The following is a 21,432-nucleotide window of genomic DNA, read 5'->3' as shown; positions in this document are numbered from 1 at the left end:
GTTTGGCTATACCATAGCATGTGTGAAGGGGGGTGATGTACAATAAGAATAGAGAGGTGGGCTGGGCCAGCTTGTGAAGGACTTTAAATGCCAGACAGAGGGGTTTATGTTTTATTCTTCGGGAAATAGGGAGCCATTGGAGTTTATTGATCAGAGGACTGATATGGCCAGACCTGTATTTTAGAAAAATCACTTTGCCAATAAGAAAACGTCTAGTCTGGCATAAAGTATAAGGAATTAGAACTCAGAATTAGGTTAGGAATCACCCACTTCTCTACTGTAAATTTAATAGGGCAGTTATAAGACAGTCAATGAGTCTCTTTATTCTTATCTTTTCTGACTGGAAATCCTCAGAATAAAACTCCCTAAATTAAATTGAATACTATAATGCACTATACAAGAACAATGCTGTATTGTAGCTGAATGTGCTTGTGAATATGAACAAATGTGTATTAGAGCTATTAAAGGAAAATCAAAATTATTTGAAAGTAGTTTAAAGTCATTTCACTGCTAGGGATTTTTAAAAATTAAGGACAATTAATTTATTAAGCCCATCTTTACTGAACATCTCCCAGAAGCAAAGCAAAGTGCTTAGGCATCATCAAACTTACATAAATGACTTAGGGATTCTGCCTTCAAAGAAGTTACAGTCGGGGCAGCTAGATGGCGCAGTGGTTAAAGCACTGGCCCTGGATTCAGAAGGACCTGAGTTCAAATCCGACCTCAGACACTTGACACTTACTAGCTGTGTGACCCTGGGCAAGTCACTTAACCCCCATTGCCTAAAAAAAAAAAAGAAGTTACAGTCTAGGACTTTTGGTTTCTTGAAAGTCAGATGAAGCTAATTAAGTTTATATGATAAAGACAGCTCTTTTTACTATCAGCTTGAACTAGTAAATCTTTAATCTATTCTACTTTTTTGATCTGGATGACTCCTGTTTTCCTCATAGGGTTGGTCAGAAAGCCATCTAGATATGTCGGACTGTAGTTCCAGTTACCAAGATGTTTCGTGTTATGGTACTTTACCCAGGGATTCTCCTCGAAGGATTAAAGACGGTACTGGTGAAATTACCTGAGATATTTATTTATTGCTGCTTTTGAAAAGCATGAAGAGAATAATTTTCCTGGTTATACACAAATATTATGGGCTAAAGAATGTGAAATGCAGAATTTAAAAAATCTTATTTGACTTCTTTATATTGAAGAGGTCTAATGTGGCAGCTAAATAATTAAAAACTTGAATTTGTAAAGCATTTTCCTTTTTGTCACTAAGGTAATACTTTGTAAATCACAAAATGAAACTTATGTCAATATTTTTATAACTAAAAAAATATTTTATAACTACTCTTACTTTCAGAGGAGAAAGGGAATTCCCCAAAAGCCCTTCCAAAAGTATCATTGGATTAAGCATTAAAAAAAAAAAGATGCAAACATCTCCAATACCATTTCTTTTCAATAATTATTATAGAACTTTGAACAGGATAAAAATCTCATAAATCTTATTCAAAAAAGTCATAACACATAACCTTACAAAAAGACTACTTTGAAGTAAACTTGCATTTGAATTAGCAAAATGGTGCAGTAGGCCTGGAGTTGGGAAGACCTGAATTCAAGCTTAGTTAACTAGAAGTCTTTTATATATATATATATATATATATATATATATATATATATATATATATATATATATATATATATATATATATATATATGTGTGTGTGTGTGTGTGTGTGTGTGTGTGTGTATGTTTAATATCTTATATGAGTTTTTCATATATACATACATTTTATATATATATATATATTTATATAAATTCACTCTAATTTCTTATAGTACACTGATGAAATAGTGCCATAATATAGGGGACAACTCCCTCAATATTCTGAACTTTTAACAGAAGTCTGCCTGAAATTAATTAATTATCTAGATCCAGCATCTCTGCTTAGAAAGAGAAATCCAAATGGCAGGGTTTCCCTCCAGTAGTTAAAAATCTCTCTGACCCAAACCATTTCAGCTTACCATTTGTAGGAATCAAAAAACAAAATTCCACAATGAAATTTAACAGTTACAAAGTTCAATTTGGGAGTTTTCACCAATCATCACTATAGAAATGTTAACAGTAGATGGTGTTCCCTTAAGCTTTCCTGGAAAACAAAGGTCAGGCCTAGTATGTAAAAAAAAAAAGCTCACTTCTCCATATTCCAAAAAGAAGGAACACTTCCTTTGGTTGGTCAGTCCCCTCTGGGGATTCCTGTTTCAAAATGGACATAGATGAGTAAAGAGATATTTATTTGAACTACCAAAGAGTGCCCTTGCCCAATTATTTCTGAGGAGGATCAATGTTCCTAAAAGCAAAGTAGGGAAAGGGTGTTTTTATAATGACTCCATTGTAGTTATATACCTCATATATTCTGTTTTTCCCCTAGGCTTTGCTTCAGAGAATCCTCATGCCTTAACAGTCAGTCCCTTTAAAGCATTCTCTCCTCAGCCACCAAAGTTTTTTAAACCTCTCATGCCCGTAAAGGAAGAACATAAGAAAAAAACACCCCTGGAAACCAGACCTCTTCTCAGCCAGGAGGTAAATATTTCACTTTTTTCTTCATTGACCCAAACAAAACAGACCCTTGCTATTTAAGAAGTAGTTGGTAATTTGTTCTAATCAACAAGCAGCACTTAATGTGTGTATGTGAATGGAAAGCACCCCACCGATCCGATCCTATTCTGTCACACATGTGAAATGTTGGTGGTGGTTTTTGATTGCTTAGTTGGAGGGGTTTTTGAAGGGGGAAGGTCATTGGGGTTGGTTGCCTTTCTCATTAATTATATTATAAAACATCATTTCAAATGAGAGACACGTGTCCTTTGGACAGTCTTTGAATCACAAAAACATTTTTTAAGATTTTGTCATAATTGCACTTAAATTGATGCTAAAAATTGAAGGTCTTGTGGTACTCCATCCATGTCTCAACTCAGACCATGCTAATCAGCTGCTGCACGACTCATTTTTAATGAAAACTTCAGCATTGCTTTTCTAACTTGCATGATTTAATATGTATTCAAGCCATTGGTGTCTTCTGTGTGTGATGTATTTGTGTGTCTTAACCTTTGCAGAGCATGCCTTCACCTCAGGTACATAACGCTGGCTGTGTTGTACCCTCAGGAAGTAATGGCAGCAACCAGCCAGTAGAAAACAATAGAATACGTGAGGAGAAGATTGTAAGTTCTGGACCAGTTTTTGTCATAATGCCTGGTGGTGGGTTTAAGGCCCTTTCACGGGCAATTATGCAAGTGCAATAGAAGAAAAAATGGTTTGCATTGCGTGTTTCCTTTTTTATTTTGAATATTGACAATATTCTTTTGCATGAATATGAATATGAGCTGTTTTCTTTTTGTTGTTCTGAGTGTTAGGTCGAGAGAAAAACCCATATTAAATTATTCATAAAACAGACAGCATAAATTAACTAATGTTGAACTCTTTCTAATGTGTTTGTACATACTGCTTAGATTCTGAAGTTAATCTTCATAGAGGAGTTGAGCTCACTTGGAGTAAGTAATTCTGCATTTAGCTGGGAGTATGTTTGGAGGCTTTCTGTTTTGCCTGATGCTCTGGCTAGGCTTGTTTTGCCATTCATAGCTGTACTGTAATCCATCCCCGCCATCATTTCCATTACCTTCATCTCCATAATGCAGGTGACCTTTTTCAAGTTTGCAGTCAGAATACATTTTGTAACCCTCATTGCCAGCTTTGCTTTCAGGGAAGGCTTTTCCATACTCTAATCACAGATGATTTGCACATAACCCTAAGAACCTCATGCCCAGAAACTTGATTTGCAAATTCCATACCTGGGGGATACTTTTAAATATCCCATGTAGCCTGAAATTTTCCTGCAAGTATACAACCAAGAGAGGGTCAGTTCTCTCTCGTGGTAGGGATCTAGCTGGGGTGGCTTACCAGGTTCTGAATAAAGTTTAACCAGCTCTAGTGGGGCTTGGCTCTGTGGTGTTTACATTTGCATATTTTAATGTTGGATGTAGCCAGAAATAATGAAGAATTAATTTCTTCAACTCCACTACACATATTAGTTCCTCAGCTTAATTGGGGTGAAATATTTTAACAATTCTAAACTGCTCATGCATGTTGTGTGAAAACTAACTGATACTTTATGCAGACATGCATTCCCCTCCTCCTCTCCCTCTTCCTCCCCCTCCCGGACACCAGAAAGATCTCCAGAGGTGATCTTTAGATCTTTCCAGCCCCACATTCTACTCGGGAAATTAAGACTCTTCTCCCTCCCCAGCTGCCACATGACTTTCCTAGTGAAGAGGAGTGCCCAGAGTACTTGGCCTCAATTCTTTTCCCTTATCTCCCAAATCTCTTAGCACTCTGGTATGTCCCTTAAACTGACTCCTCCCTAGGGCAGAAGCATGAGCCAAGTGGCTGACAGACTGATTTTTTTCCCTTCTCTTTCTCTGGTTCCAAGATGGATTTAATCAGTCTATTTATTTATGTAGCACCTATCACCATGGCATGCTGGCACTAAATTTAAACCAATTTTAAAAATAAATATTGGCTGAAATGATAGTGAGTCACTAAGAGACCCTGCCACGTGCTTCTTTATAGGCATTTGTTTACAGGGTTTACATGGCTGTTTATTTTTCAGCTTTCAAATTTTGTTTTTCTTCCTTGTTATTCTCTTTACTCCCTCTTTAATAATGTGATAGAAGAAAGGAAACACAGCAGGACCTCCAGTTATCAATAAGAAATTTAGCAGTGTTAAACGACTTCAGTGCAGAAAGCCAAAGTAATAGTTTTCTCTATATTTAATAATAATGAGATCATAGATTCAGAGCTGGAGAAGATATTAGAAATTATCTGGTCCAGCCCTTCATGAAATGAATAAACTCATTTTAGTAGCAATATTCTTATTACTGGAATCTAGGAGCATCCTTTAAGTAAAACAGGCCTATTAGCCCATTTATTCAAAAAGCATTTTTAAGTGCATAGACTATATACAAGGTGCTGTTAGGCACTCAGGATACAAAGTTTAAAATTACAGTTCTTACTTCAAGGAGTGTACATTCTATTACTACTAGTGTGTATTTACACATTATCATAGATAAGTATGTAGTGCTAAGAGATAAGAACAAAAGATATATGTACCCACAGAATGATATAAGGAAATTTGAAGAAGAGAATACTGGGAAAATCCATAAAGGTTTTTCTAGAAGAGATGAGACTGAGCCTTGGAGGAAGAGAAGCTATTGAAAGGCAGAAAATTTGGGGCAGAAGGTAGAGTGCCTTGTAGAGAGCAGATTAGAGCACTGGTCAGTGTTCTGTTCTCAGGAGGCTGTGTAGTACATAGTTTTTCAGCCTGTCATTTCAGATTATATCGGTGCTCAAAGACTTTTCAATAGGTTTTAGGTGAAGACACAATGCCAATAAAATAACAATATCTGCATAATGTTTGAGGTGAGATGGAAGGCTTGTCATCACTTTTCTTACTGAAGCTTCCTTTCTATCCCTGTTATTTTGAGGTGGATATGAATCTACATTTTCTTCTATTTCTTCTCTCTCCCCAAAACACATACTGATTAGGTAGCTTAAAAACTCTTATTAGAGATATAAATCTTCATTACTTCAGACATATATGATATCACTGATATAGGTTCTCCCTTTGTGTATAAAGATAAATTTAACATTTTAGAAACTCTTGCTAGAAAAACTATGCAACATGCATGCACTATTCTCCTTGTCCTTCTGAGAAATTAATCCAGAGGCATAAGTAGCTAGGGACTGTGGCCAGATCCGTCTGTGAAGAGTACAAGGGGGAGCACTAACAGTTTGAGGGACAAGGAGCAAAAAACAAGAGGTTAGTCATACACGGCTAGGAATTAGTGATTATCCCTGTAGAAAGTAGGTGATAGAGACAAAAAGAAAGAGAGGGCAAGGGAGAGGAAGGAAGGAAGGAGAGGGAGAGGGAGAGGGAAAGGGAGAGGGAGAGGGAGAGGGAGAGGGAGAGGGAGAGGGAGAGGGAGAGGGAGAGGGAGAGGGAGAGGGAGAGGGAGAGGGAGAGAGTGAGTGTTGGCGATGCAAGAACATCACAATGCAGAGAGATGAAGTGGCAAACATGGTCAAGAATCACACCAGCTGGGTAAGGAACCTTGTATTTAGATTAATTTGCGATCATCCAAAGGTGTTCTTTGATCCACTCAGCAGGAGGATCATGCTTCCCTTGTTTCAGGCCCTAGGCTTTGTGACTAGCTTCCTCTTGATTGTCTGACTGAATTTCAGCTGTGGACAGTTCCTCATTATTGTCAATGCTTCCTGTATTGGCAAACAGATGAATTTACACTGTGGCAGTAGGCCAAAGGGTATAGAATGATGGTAAGATTAGTGGAAAATTATTTCAGTTATTTTATTACCCATCTTAAGTTAGTAGAGGGGAGGATTTAGGAGGAAAAATGAGTTCAATTTTGGACATATTGAGTTTAAGATGTCTATGAAGGGGCAGCTAGGTGGTGCAGTGGATCGAGCACCTGCCCTGGAGTCAGAAGGACCTGAGTTCAAATACAGCCTCAGACACTTAACACTTACTAGCTGTGTGACCCTAGGCAAGTCACTTAACCCCAAATGCCTCACTTAAAAAAAATAGATGTCTATGAAACATCTAATTCAAGATATCCAATAAATAGCTGAAAATATGAAATTAGAAGTCAGAAGAGAGATTAGGGCTGGATGAAAAGATCTGAGAATAGTCTGCATACAGATGTTAATTGAATCCATGGGAGCAGATGAGATCACCAAACAAAATTTTATAGAAAGGGAGAAGAAGGCCCAGGATGGATCATTAGAGGCTACCCACATTTCAAGAAAAGGGAAGAAAAGGAACTAAGCATTTATGTAGTGCCTACTATGTGCCAAGCACTTTGCTCAGAGCTTTTGATAAATATGATATCATTTGACTGATAATGTGCAAGATCTAGATGAAAGTCCAAAAAAGAAGGCTAAGTAGAAGTTTTAGAATAGTACTGAATACTTTTCCCAGTCTTAGGGAGAGACTGTCTCCAGTAAGAAAGCATCCTCTATTCTCAGTGCTCACCCATAAATTGAATTTCTTTGAGTTTCAAGGAGCAACTTTTTAGTTATTGATTAAAGCAACAATTCTGAGCCCAAAGGATTGTCAACTCGTACAACTTAAACTGGAAGGAAAAGCAACCTGGAGACCCTAAATTAAGGCCACTTAAATTCTTGCTGCCCTCGGCAAATTTCCAACACCTAACAGTTGCCTATTTGTTTTAATAGAGATTGCTCCCCAAATCAGTGCAATTACTGGTCCTGACTAAATAAACAAACAAAAATAAAACCAGATGTAAATATTTGGAATCCAATATTCTTTGTTGAACATGAAAATTTGTAAAATCTCTAAAATGTATGAAAAAAACTAAAATTTATGGCAGACGTATCTGAAAGCTCCCCTTCCTTTCTTACTCTCCCTCCCTCCACAACATAGCTAAACACACACACACGCACACATACAACAAAATGAAACCTACAACTATTTTTATTTGATGATACTATTTTAGAAATCAGAGACATCCTAGGGTAAGGCAGAAATAAAATCCCAGTTGTTTATTACTGGATCTTGTCCAAAACAATTGCTACCTATAGTTGTTAAACGGAATATGGATATTAGTCCATTGTTTTAAAACTTTGTAATACTTTACATCCAAATGAATAACAAGTATAAAGTGGGAAAGAAAATTATTCTTTCAGGTAAGCATCTTGTGAGATATGAGAGAACAATGCCTAAAAATGATAGTTATCAGATGGAATTTGTATTTACTTCTTAATAGTCACCTCCTGTCTAAAAAGGATGTATGTGCTAAATTTTTTCATTAGATGATAAAATGCAAGCTTCCTGTAGTCCTAGGGACTAGACTTTGGAAAGCATGTTGCATTTTCAATCTCTAAATCATTACATTCACGGTTTGGCTGATTTGTGTTCTACTGAATAACAAATGAGAGAAAATTTTTATTGATGTCATAATCTAACTGAGCCACACAGCATTTAGAAAGGCCTTGAAAATTTTACTTCCTCCCCTAGCCTCCCACCAAATTTACCTCTTAAAAATTAATATTTTTACCTCTTAAATTTCCAATTTATTTCTGGGGGGGAGGGCAATTGGGGTTAAGTGAATTGCCCAGGGTCACACAGCTAGTAAGTGTCAGGTATCTGAGGCTGGATTTAAACTCAGGTCCTCCTAACTCCAGAGCCAGTACTCTATCCACTGCACTACCTAGCTGCCCTGCAATTTACCTCTAAAAAGAGTAATTTATTTTAGTGAAAATTTTAGCAGTAACAACACAAAAAGTCAAAGCCTTTTTTAAATTTAGAAATGGGAGAGGGGCAGCTGGGTGGCGCAGTGGATAGAGCACCGGCCCTGGAGTCAGAAGGACCTGGGTTCAAATCAGGCCTCAGACACTTAACACTTACTAGCTGTGTGACCTAGGCAAGTCACTTAACCCCAAATGCCTCACCAAAAAAAAGAAAGAAAGAAAGGAAGGAAGGAAGGAAGGAAGGAAGGAAGGAAGGAAGGAAGGAAGGAAGGAAGGAAGGAAGGAAGGAAGGAAGGAAGGAAGGAAGGAAGGAAGGAAGGAAGGAAGGAAGGAAGGAAGGAAGGAAGGAAGGAAGGAAGGAAGGAAGGAAGGAAGAAAGAAAGAAAGAAAGAAAAAAAAGAAAAAGAAATGGGAGAAAGGAATCCTTGAAATGTTGCATATATGTCCTATATACACAAACACATATACAATAAATCAATATATAAGCAAAACATATTGCTAATACATATATAACTACTAGTTTAATAGTGTTTAAAAATAATTTGACATATGCAGAGCACTTTGCAAACCCACCTCTGTAGCTAGTTATCCACAAAAAATCCAATTAGCCGCAGAGAAGACTTTGTCTATGGAGAGGACATTTGGGTGCATGAGAATCTTTCCTCATGTCCAGGACTTTGACTTGCATTTATTTTCTTACACTTTCAGTATATATGTAGATTAAAGGACAAGGGCTATGTTAAAGTGAACACAGTCTTATTAAAGTTGCTAAATCTAGAATCAGGAATACCTGACAAAATATTACCTCAGATTCTTATCAGCTGCATAATCCCAGGCAAGTTGATTAACCTCTTTCTGCCTCAGTTTCATTATCTGTAAAAAAGGTAATAATAAGGACACCTATCTTCCAGGATTATTATAAGGATGAAATAAGATGATACTTGTAAAGTACTTAACAAACATTTAAGCATTATACAAATGCTAGCTATTATATCATCATAGTCATTGTTGTTGTTGCTTTAATGACTGCATAGCAATTGATTATATCATTAAAATAATGTACTTTGCAGGATCATCTTCTATAGTTACCTGGTCTATTCTTGCCATCTATGCTTGGTTGAATTCCTTGGGGTTTTTTTCCTTTCCACACACAAAATACAACTAAACATTATAAAAAGAAGTTTCTGTCACAAAGACAAAGAGGATTCTTGATAAAATACAGGCAGTTCCTTCTTGGTTGTCTGCCTACCAGGGTGTATCCTACTAGGAACTCTGAGACCTCATTTTAACACATGCATCTTGAAGAAAACACAACGAATCAATAAGCATTTCAATCAACATTTATCAAGCACCTATGTGCCTAGCACTGTGCCAAGCACATTTATGAAGGATTTAGTATATACAGGTCCTGTGCTAAGTACAGTCCTGTGGATACTAAGGCAAAAATAGTCTCGGGCTTCAAAGAATTTAAATTCCAGGAAGGGACTCCCAGAGAAGATGAAGCTTGAATTGAGTATGGAATCAAACCAGTATTCTAAGAAGTGGACTTAAGAAGGAAGAGCATTCCAGATATCTTGGGCAAAGACATGGAGGCAGGAAATAGAATGTTGCGTAGGCCGATATTGCTGCATCCCAGAGTTTATGAAAGAGCATTGATAATATAAAAGGACTAGAAAGGTAGAAATGAACCAAGTTGTGAAGACCTTTGAATGCCAAAGAAAAAACTTTATAATTGATCCTGGAGGTACTTTTCTGTCATTAAAAATATTTTTATCGGGGCAGCTAGGTGGCACAGTGGATAGAGCACTGGCCCTGGAGTCAGAAGTACCTGAGTTCAAATCCGGCCTCAGACATTTAACACTTACTAGCTGTGTGACCCTGGGCAAGTCACTTAACCCCAATTGCCTCACTAAAAAAAAAAAAAATTATCTATAAGAAAATAATGTTAAGAAGTGCCCCCTCACAAAGTCACCTTTTGTATTGTTGCCCAGACAGCTGCCTGTGTTACCTAAGAAGCCTGGAGATAAGCAAGGCTTGAGTTTGAATCCAGCCTCTGAGACTTACTAGCTCTGTTGCCCCGAGCGAGTCACTTAACCTCTCTATCCCTAAGTTGCATGTTCTGTAAAATAGGAATAACAACAGCACCCATCTCCCAAAGTTCTTATGAAAATCAAATGAAATATTTGCAAAGCACTTTGTAAATCTTAATTCTATAAGTGATTATGATGATGATGATGATGATGATGATGATTATTACTACCTATCCCAAGAATCAGTTCTGCTGACTTGAATGAAAAATATAAGAAACTTCATAATTGGTTTTTCATCAGTATTTCTGGAGTTGTTAGGAATGCTCAGGTACCTAGACCATTTATTTATTTTTATTTAACTCTAAAAGTACATATAGTAGGTAACATTTGTCTTCAGTGTGTTCTAACAAGTGGTTTCCCCCAAGTCTTCAGCAGTACTGGTCTTCATGTCCTAACATGGACTTTTAATTTTATTTTTTACTTTATACTTTTATTGAAATATTTTAATTTACATTTTCATTTATTACCATTAATGAACATTTGGTTTGGTCACTGACTTTGAGAATATTGTAAGTCTTTAATGGATATTTAGAGCTTTAATTGTTGCATATTTACCTGTTGACAACAATATACAACTACTTAGTCCAGTCTAACTGGCATGTTTTAAGATTTTTTTCTAATTGGCCCAAATACCATTTTGTAAATATTTTTGTTTAAAGGTAACAACCAAAAGAACCAATACTTTATTTATATAGGACATAAACAGTAGTAGAAGAAGTATTGATATGGGGAGGATTAGATTTGGAGAGTGAGGATTAGAGAGTAAGATGATAGCATTTGGGGGGGGTAAGTTTACAAACTAAAGAAAATATAGTATTTCTTATTAAATTTCTGGTGTGTCATCCTACCTAACAGAACTCTCTATCCTTATTTTTGCTGGAAAAGCCTAGATGAATACAGTCATAAGATTCATTGTTTACATTCATCTTAGTCTCCAATTAATTTTTGGTCTATCTTTCCATGGTCCTTTACTACACATAATTTTTTACTGCATCATGATCTTAAAAGGATGCATTTACTATTTCTGCCTTTCTGCATTTGACTTTGTGGTGTTTATGCCCTAATACATTGTCAGTTTTTGTTCAGGTGCTATGTACCACTTAGAACAAAGTATATTCCTTACTATACCTATTCACTTTTCTCCAGAGGTCTGTCATAATTAATTTTTCTAAAATTCTATTCACCTCCTTAACTTCTTTTTTATTTATTTTGTGGTTAGATTTATCTAGTTCTGACAGGGAGAGGTTAGTATAGTTTTTCTGTCTATTCCTGTTCCCTTAACTTCTCCTCTAAGAATTTGGGTTTTGGGGTTTTTTTGTTGTTGTTGTTGTTTGTTTTTTTGCGGGGCAATGGGGGTTAAGTGACCTGTCCAGGGTCACACAGCTAGTAAGTGTCAAGTGTCTGAGGCCGGATTTGAACTCAGGTACTCCTGAATCCAGGGTCAGTGCTTTATCCACTGTGCCACCTAGCCGCCCCTCTCCTGTAAGAATTTGGTTGCTATATCACTTGGTGCATATATGGTTAGTATTGATATTACTTCATTCTCTATGGTACCTTTTGGCTAGATATCATTTCCTTCCTTATATCTTTTAATTAGGTCTATTTTTGCTTTTGCTTTGTCTGAGATGAGGATTGCTGTCTCTACTTTCTTTTACTTCAGCTGAAGCATAATACATTCTTCTCCAGCCTTTTACCTTTGTAAATCTTTTTGTGTATCTCTCTGCTTCAAATGTGTTTCTTGTAAACAACATATTGTAGGATTCTGGTTTTTAATCCACTCTGCTATCCACTTCTGTTTTGTGGGAGAGTTCATCCCATTCACATTCACAATTATGATTACTAACTGTGTATTTCCCTACATTTTATTTTTCCCCTTGTTTATACTTTTCTCTCTCCCTGCCCCTTCTCACCAGTGTTTTGCTTCTGACTACCACTTCTGTCACTCCACCCTCCCTTCTATCAGCCCCACCCCCTTTCCTTTACCCTTTACTCTCTTCCCTATAGGGCAAGATAAATTTCTATACCCTATTGAGTGTATATTTTATTCCTTCTTTGAGCCAAATCAGATGAGAGTAAGGTTGAAACAATGCTCACTCCACCCTTCTTTCCCTCTATTGTAATTTCCCTCTTCATGTGATGTGATTTACTCCATTCTGCCTCCCCTTTCCTCTTCTCCCAGTATAATCCTTTTTGTGACTACTTAAGTTTTTTTTCATATATATCATTACATCAAAATTAACTTATACCCATGCCCTCTATGTGTACTCCTATCTGCCTTAATAGAGATAGAGTTCTCAAGAGTTACAAGTATCTTCTTTCCATGTAGGGGTATAAACATTTTAACCTTATCGAATAACATGTTTTGTTTTGTTTTCACCCTTGTTTTACCTTTTTATGCTTCTCTTGAGTCTTGTATTTGAAGATAATTTTCTGTTCAGTTCTGGACTTTTCATCAGGAGAGTTTTAAAGTCCCCAATTTTATTGAATGCTCATATTTTCCCCTGAAAGATTATGATTAATTTTGCTGGGTAGTACATTCTTGGTTGTAATCCAAGTTCCTTTGCCCTTCAGAATATCATATTCCAAGCCCTCTGATCCTTTAATGTTGAAGTTGCCAGGTCCTGTATAATCTTGATTGCTGCTCTTTGGTATTTAAATTGTTTCTTTCTGCCTGCTTGCAGTATTTTCTCCTTCACATGATAATTCTGGAATTTGGCTACAATATTTCTTGGAGTTTTCCTTTTGAGAAATTCTTTCAGGAGGTGATCAGTGGATTCTTTCAATGTCCCTCCTGGATCTATTTTCCAGGTCTGTTGTTTTTCTGAAGAGGTATTTTACATTTTCTTCTACTTTTACATTATTTTTATTTTTCTTTACTGCTGCCTGATGTCTCATTTAGTCAATAGCTTCCATTTATCCAATTCTGATTCTTAAGGAATTATTATCCCCATTCAGCTTTTGTACCTCCTTTTCCATTTGTCCAATTGTATTTTTTAAGGAGTTATTTTCTTTTTCCAGACTACTGACTCTTTCTTGCATAATTCTCACATATTTTCCCAATTTTTCTTCTACCTCTCTTATTTGATTTATAAAATCCTTTTTGAGCTCTTCCAAGATGGCTTTTTGGCCTTTAGACCAATTCGTCTTCCCCTCTGAGGCTTTGCATGTAGGGCATTTTGACATTGTGGTCCTCTTCTGAGTTTGTGTCTTGGTCTTCCCTGTCTCCATAAGTAGTTTTCTATGGTGAGGGTTCTTTTCTATTTCTTATTCATATTTTAGCCTATTTCATGCCTTTTAAAGTTAGGCTCTAGTCCTGGGTACAGGGTGCACTGTGCCAAGCTTCTTTTGCTGGGGGCTAGGAACCTGATCACTGGCTTTCTTCTCTGAGGTGTCATAGGCTTGCAGCCTGCTCAGTGCACTGGAGTGGCCCAGCCTAGTTGGGCCTGTTGTGTAGCAGATACCCCAACTGGCAGATTGCCTTCTGTGTTGTATCTGGGGGCCTTACAACTGATATGCTGTGCCACTAGCTTGCTGATCTAGGACTGAGGTTCCTCAGCTGCTGATCTATGCTGTGGCTAAGAGCCTTCTGAGGACTTGCCCATATACCCTCTGAGCTGAGCTGCACTCTCCTTTTACCCAGGTGAGACAAGAAAAGGTCTATCTTTAGCTGTAAGATTGTTTCACTCTATCTTTTTGTAGGTCCTGTAGCTCCATAATCTGTTTAGAGGTTTAATTGAACACCATTTCTGAGGAAAATTTGAGAGAGGTCAGGCAACTTCCTGACTTTTTGCCACCATCTTGGCTCCTGCATTCATCTTTATTTATAGCTTTAAAACTTTCTATGTTTTTGGCTTTGGAAATTTTAGAATAATATTGCATCCAGGTATTCCAAATGCTGTACTGGGCTTCATCTCCCTTTTGCTGCCCCACCCTTCTAAAAAGCAGCTCTAAATGCTTTTTCACACGTTTCTTTTATTGTCTCCCTTTTACTTTTTAGTACTGTAAGACCAAAAAGGATATGGCCCTTCTCAACTTCCCTCTATCTCTCTGTTGATTTGATTTAGTTGGGGTTTTGTTGTTGTTTTGGGGGGGCAGGGCAATGAGGGTTAAATGACTTACCCAGGGTCACACAGCTAGTAAGTGTCAAGTGTCTGAGGCCGGATTTGAACTCAGGTCCTCCCGAATCCAGTGCCGGTGTTTTATCCATTGCACCACCTAGCTGCCCCCCTGTTGATTTGATTTAGAAAGGAAAAATACAACATATCAGACTATTAATAACAGGTACATAACTGAAACCCACTCTGTGTTCAATTCCATTCAGACTGCTAAACCAACTGAATAAATGGTACAGCAGTATTATTTGGAGAGTAGAGGAGAAATATAAAACCTTAGGAAGTAGGCAGTTTCTATTAAAGGGTCTATGACAATGCCCCCAAGTGTCATAATAATGGACACCAAATAATATCTGAAATATTACTTCTTTTTAAAAATTTAAAATATAAATGAATCCATTTATGAGTGAAATATTTTAATCCATCTCAATTAGACCATTTTAAGGAGATAACTACTAATTTTTGTCTTTTCCCCATAGGACTCTGAGGAAGAAGAACATGAACTGGACACTATTAGCAAAAGGCTAGTAAGCTCACAGCCTTATGTACCAGTGGAGTTTGCAGACTTCAGTGTTTACAATGCTAGCCTGGAGAACAGGGAGTGGTTTTCTTCTAAAGTTGATTTCTTGAACTCTCGGGTCTTGGAAAAAGAGGTATCACGTAGCCCTACCACTAGCAGTATTACTAGTGGTTATTTTTCCCACAGTGCCTCTAATGCCACTCTATCTGACATGACTGTACCTTCTAGTGATAGCACAGATCAACTAGCCAATCAGATGAAGGACTTGGACACCAGCGAGCATTCAGGACCTTCACTGGTGCATGACCTCAGACCTTCCTCCAACAAGGATTTGGCAGAGCCAGAAGGAGACTTGGCAAAGGATAAAATAAGCACAGTTACACTCAAAGAAAACAGTGCCTTAGTCAAAGGGAGCCCACTACCCCAAAATACCATTAAGAAGAGCTCCAAAGAGCTCTGTAGGACTGGCTCTTGTTCAGGAACAGATCCCTGCTCCAACAAAAACAGCCGAATGCCCATGGGATTCTCTCCCAGGGAAGTGACCATAGAGCACATGTCAGACATCGTTGAAGACCATTCTTTCACGGAGTTCATGGGTGTCTCAGATGGGAAAGATTTTGATGGCATATCGGAATCACCTATTGGAGGTCTTTCAAGTGTGAAAAAGAATCTACCAAGTCAAACTGACACCAAGAGTAATGTGGATTGGTTACAACATCTCAGCCAGCTGAAGTCTGAGTCAGAGAGTGATCAACCCTTAAACTCCACAATCAGTCCTTTGTGTTCAGAGTTAACAAAAGAGGATCCTCAAGCAGATCCTGATGCCTCCCACCATGAAGACTTGCTGAGAAAGAATCATTTAGATGTTTCTGATGGGGAAGATGGTCTTTCTACAGAGCAGGTATACATCCTGCCTAGCTGGATGACTGTGGGAGAGCAAGTCTGCTTTGGTAACAAGACTGGAATCGTGAGATACATTGGACCGGTGGATTTTTTAACTGGCACATGGGTTGGTGTTGAATTAAATGTTCAAATGGGTAAGAAGTACTTAATAATATATGGGTCTCGATTGCTATTTCCTATTCCCTTTTGGTGCCTGAATCCATAGTCCAGGTGCCTGGTACCTTCATATTGCTTTCTGGCTATCTAGGGTCTTTTGAAAAAATGTTTCCTGGGCTCTTTGTTCCAATATTTTCCCAACTTTGTTTCCTCCTATAACACAGATATACAGGGGGCAGCTAGGTGGCACAGTGGATAAAGCACTGGCCCTGGATTCAGGAGTACCTGAGTTCAAATCTGGCCTCAGACACTTGACACTAGCAGTGTGACCCTGGGCAAGTCACTTAACCCCATTGCCCCGCAAAAACAAGAACAACAACAAAAAAAAAGAGAGAGAGATACATTATGTTTTCCATCCTCTTGCCACATGATTAGTTAATCAATTTGATAGGATAATTCTATTCAGTAAATATCTAGTGATTATGTACTGGTTGTAAGAGACTGTTATAGTGTAGGTTCTTTAGGGTATACAAAAATAAGCAATGCATAGTTCCTGCTTTTGAGGAATTTATAGTTTCATAGCAAAGCTAAGACAAGTATACAAATAAATATAATACAAATTGAAAATTGATTAATGCCTGAATAGTCTTTTGGGGATTCAGAAGAGGGAGAGATCCTATTAAACTGAAGGAATCCATAAAGATTTTGTGGAAGAAGTGTCATTTGTGCAATGTCTTGAGGGATGAGTAGGATTTCAATAAACAGAGGTGTAGGAGCAGGGCATTCCAGACAAAAGAAATGGCAAAAGCCAAGGGCATAGGAGAGTAAAGAATGTGTTCAGAATAGGGAAGAAACTAATTTGGAAGGAATATAGAGTAGAAAGGGAGTAATAAGAGATGAAACTGGAAAGACAAGTTGGGGCCACATTATTATAGACAGCTTTGAATGCTATGCTATGCAATTTGTGTTTTGTTCTCTACTGGGACCCACTGATGGGTTTGTGTTTTTTCTAACCAGGGGAGCAACATAATTCATGCTAAGAAATTAATAGCTAATGATTATTTAATGTAAGCAATTAATAGGAATTTCTGGTTTCTTCTTTCTTGTTTACACATACAAGACTATAAACTCTTGAGAATAGGGATTATTTCTTAATTCTTTCTTATTTCCTGAGCATACTAGGCAGCCAGTATACATGTTTGTTGAATAAATGAGGCCAGCCCTAGGTGTAGGATTCCAAAATAATAAGGCCTTGTAATAAGACAAGAAAGAATAGGTTTCTTCCCTTTCTACTTGAAACTAGAAGTGGAGTCACTCTTACTACCTTTCTTATAAACTTAAAATTCATAGAAGCAAGGAATCACAGTATTCAAAAGGATCTTAGAGCTCATTTAGTCTACACTCCTATCCAAAGCAAAACATTTGTATGATACAGTGGAGAGAATTGTGTATTTGTTGTCAGAGGGCCTGAGTTAAATCCTGGCTCTGCCATTTGCTATCTGTGGAATCTTGGGCAAATCATTTAATTTCTCTGGGCCTCAATTGCTCTTCTGTAAGGTGATATAGATCAAATGATTCTAAGGTGCCTTCCAGCTCTAAAGGCCTGTGATCCCACCATCTTGATTTAGGTATCTTCAGTGTCCCCCAAAAGGGATCATTCAGTCTCAGCTTTAATATCACTAGAGAAAGGGAAACTTATTATCTCATGCTAGATGTCAAATTGTTAGGGTGTTCTTCATTTTTAGTTACATTGAGAGCCATCATTGTTCAACATGTTGGGAGCACAGACAGACTGAGTACAAAATTGATTATTTTTGTTTAAACAGTTGATGTCTTTTTGTGTTATGTATATACTTATTTAGTGGTTAATAGTTTGCCCAAAATCTGTCTTTCTATAATTTTGACTCATTTCCTTTCTAGGGCTAAGCAGAATCAGTTTAATGCTTCTTTAATTCAATAAATATTTGTAAGGCACCACAAACAATTATTAAGGGATACAAAGACAAAAAAATGAAAACAAACCCTGATCTTGAAGACCATTCCAGGCAAGGGGGTGGGGGGGGAGGGAGGGGAGTAATGTGAAAAAATATGGAAAGTTAGGAATGTGCAAAACAGATATTAGCTGAGTTTCTGTTTTATTCTAGGGGCAATAAGGAGCCACTGAAGATTCTTGATTAGGGGGATGATATGGTCAAACCTGTTCTTTAGGAAGGTTGTTTTGTCAGCTAGTTAGAAGATGGATTGGAGAGAGGAAAGAGACAACCATGAGGAGCCATCAGATAGAGTAGTCCAGAGATGACATGTAATAAGGGTCCAAACCAGGACGGTAACCTTGTAGGTGAAGAGAAGGAAACAAGTGAGAGAAATATTGTGGAGGTAGAATTAAAGTGACCTGCCAGTAAACTGAGAGTTTACTCAGTAAGTCTGAGAAGTGAGGGAGAAATAAGAATCAAAGATGACTCTCTAGATTTGAACCTAGATGAGTAGAAAGATAATGATATCCTCAACAGAATTAAAGACATTTGGAACAGGAGTGGCTGGGGGGGCGGGGAGGGGGATGAAAAATCCAGGAAATGAAACTGAGGAGCAGTAAGACAGGTGTGAATGTTGGGGGACGAGTAGAAAGTACTGTCATGAGTGCTGAGGGAAGAGAGTATCCACTTTAAGGAGCTGGTCAACAATGTCAAAAGTTGCAGGGATTGAGAAAAAGGAGAGGGGGGAAATTAGATGTACTAGTTAGAAATTAAAACACACACACACACACACACACACACAAATACATTTCCATGACAGCCCTTCAATATGTAAAAATAGCTATCTTTCCCCCCCCTTCCCTAAATTTTCTCCAGGCTAAATATCTCCAGCTCCTTCTATTGATCCTCATGTAACTTGGTTTCTAGTTCTTTCACTGTCCTGATCTCTCCTGAGATATGGTCTAATGAATGCAGACTGTAGTGGGACTGTTACCTCCCTTGTTCCACATATTAAACTTGTATGAATACAGCTTAAAATCACATGAATTCTTGTGGCTGCCATATCACACTGGGGACTCATATTTAGTTTGTGGTCAACTAAGCCCCTCGGGTCATTTGTTTCAAAGACTTCAACCTGGCTTTGCCCTCATCTGTCATTAATCCTTTTGACATTCAAACACTGTACAGCCCTCCTAGCTGTCAACAATTCTCCATGAACTGATATCAATCCTCATTACCATTTCCCTTTTCTTTGAGATTCAAATCTCCTTGTTCTTCACCTTAGAACAGGCCACAGGATACTCATCATCTAGGCTCCATTCTCATTCTTCCAATCCCAGCAAATATCCTAATTTTACTTTTAGTTTTAACTTATCAGCTCTTAATAGACACCCAATGGGAAGCACAGGGAATTTGAAATTTTTGGTTACAAAACTGAAATTATTTTCTCACAGTTTGTGTTATAATGTTTAGGATAGAGGAATCCTTTTTTTTTTAGCCTTAGTTTCCAAGATGTGATCATCTTTTTTATTTAGGGTGATGTTTTTGCTACTTTTTTTTTTAAACTCTTTCATGTTATTCCTTGTTGCCTTTGCCTTCAGTATGCTGTCCATTCTTTGTTCCTTTTCTATGATACATCCCAACTTTTTGAGTCTTTCTAGGAGGGGAAAAAACTTCTGGCATCAGTACTATGACTAACTGTAAATACTGAGCTTAAAGTGTGACTTCCCAGAGCAGGGAAGGTAAAGGAGGGAAGGAAAGAATGAAGACTAACAACATCTTTGTTTTTGCATTAAAGGGAAGCATGATGGGACAGTGAAAGGAAAAGAGTACTTCCGGTGCAAACCACAACATGGCATCTTTGTCCGCCCTGGGCGCCTTCTGCAAGCACCAGCTCCCACAAAGAAATGCAGCAATGCTTTTCGACCTCAGGCAGCCTCTAGTCTCGAGAAGAGGAAAAGCGTTGTGATTCCAGTACCATCTCCCTCTTCCTCCAAAGCAGGAGAAGCAGCACTTTGTCACTCAGGTGACACAGCAGCCTCTACTTTTTCCAGGAAGCAGGAGAACAGAAAGTCCTGGATTAATTAAGCGGCAGTATTTTTTGATATTTGCACTTATGACACAACTCTCCCAATCCCCGCCCCCCCACACACACACACTCTGTAGGAACCTTTATAAATTGAAAAAAAAAAAACACTTTATTCTTGTATATTTTTAATCAGTCCTTATTGGATTTTGCTCTTTAGAACCATGGACTTAATTCTCTAATTTTTTTTATAAATAATATATTATATATATATATATATGAATATGTGTATCTATAGTTTGTCTGTCAGGAGGCAGGCATGGCTGCACACTAAAATAGATAAAGATAATTTGTAGATAACTGAAAGGTACTGGACTCTTTGTTACAAAGCAAGTTGGGGGCGGAGAATCTTGTTTTAAACAAACAAATATTTTATTGCCGAACAAGGAGGATGCAAGTCCCTCTTCATGGAAAAGGTTACAGTATGCTGTTCTTTATAACCAAAGAACTTGTATTAGACATTTGCTGTCCTGTCTTTTTTTTTTCCCCTGTAAATATACATTTAACTGCAAGTTTGGTGCCATGATTCTTTTGGTCACCGGGCACCATGCTGCCTTATCTGTCCTCTGTTAAATAAGCACACTGAAAATCTCTGACTTTTTTTTTTGTTTTTTGTCTTCCAAGTGGCCTGCCACTGTGCTGACCTGCAATTGTATAGCTTACGTTGATACTGACTGAGGCTGTGAGTTTTATATCCATAGACACTTGTTCCAGCCCGGCAGTTTGAATACAGAGAGCAGTATTACTGTAAGGGGAAAGCAAAGACATACCACCTTGGCTTGGGGTTTTTTGTTTCATTTCAGGTGGGGATCTGTTTGTGGGGTTTTGTTGTTATTGTTTTTAAGTGACTCTGGGAAATGAGGAAGAGACAGGGTGAGCAAGAAGCAGAAGTTTGCAGCTGCACACATTGCACTGGGGATGGCATGAGATATCTGCTCAAATACAGATTTGTGCTGCCCTTTGTGACCGCATCTATAAATATCTTCTACATTGGGAAACATGAAAAGACTCTGGGTGTGTGTGTGTGTGTGTGTGTGTGTGTGTGTGTGTGTGTGTGTGCGCGCGCGCGTGCACATGTGCATGTGTGTGTGCATGCATATGTACACATGTGTGTATTTTTAAAAACTGCTTTGTATATCTATTCTGTAGTTATTTGTAAAAATGTTTTGGATGGACAGCTAGAAATGTCTTGTTTCTAAAGAGAGAGAGAGATGTGTACAGTCTGTGGTACCTTTTTTTCCCTTTGGTCTGTAGCATCAGTAAATGAATGAGATACCTGGGATCTTACTGAAAAGCTGCTGTTCTTCATATGAT

At 37.8% G+C, this 21,432-nt stretch overlaps 1 protein-coding gene across 6 annotated transcripts in view; it reads left to right on the top strand.

The window, feature by feature from the left end:
- The window catches only part of KIF13A (kinesin family member 13A), a 340,629-nt gene extending 319,468 nt beyond the window's left edge, over positions 1-21,161 (top strand). For 3 of the 6 annotated variants that reach the window (XM_043967504.1, XM_043967499.1, XM_043967494.1), the window contains 4 exons: positions 951-1,056; positions 2,427-2,578; positions 15,020-16,097; positions 19,831-21,161. In XM_043967504.1, coding sequence (XP_043823439.1) covers positions 951-1,056; positions 2,427-2,578; positions 15,020-16,097; positions 19,831-20,120 — 1,626 coding nt within the window. In that variant the 3' untranslated portion in view covers positions 20,121-21,161. Of the gene's footprint in view, positions 1-950; positions 1,057-2,426; positions 2,579-3,111; positions 3,217-3,504; positions 3,547-15,019; positions 16,098-19,830 lie in introns of all 6 variants that reach the window. The other 3 variants (XM_043967488.1, XM_043967479.1, XM_043967482.1) reach the window with 2 other exon arrangements.
- The last annotated feature ends 271 nt before the right edge of the window (positions 21,162-21,432 follow it).

Source organism: Dromiciops gliroides, chromosome 1 (genome assembly GCF_019393635.1).
Source record: "Dromiciops gliroides isolate mDroGli1 chromosome 1, mDroGli1.pri, whole genome shotgun sequence".
NCBI lineage: Eukaryota > Metazoa > Chordata > Mammalia > Microbiotheria > Microbiotheriidae > Dromiciops > Dromiciops gliroides.
Note: the sequence above shows the minus strand (reverse complement) of the source record. Positions and strands in the feature narration are given on the sequence as shown.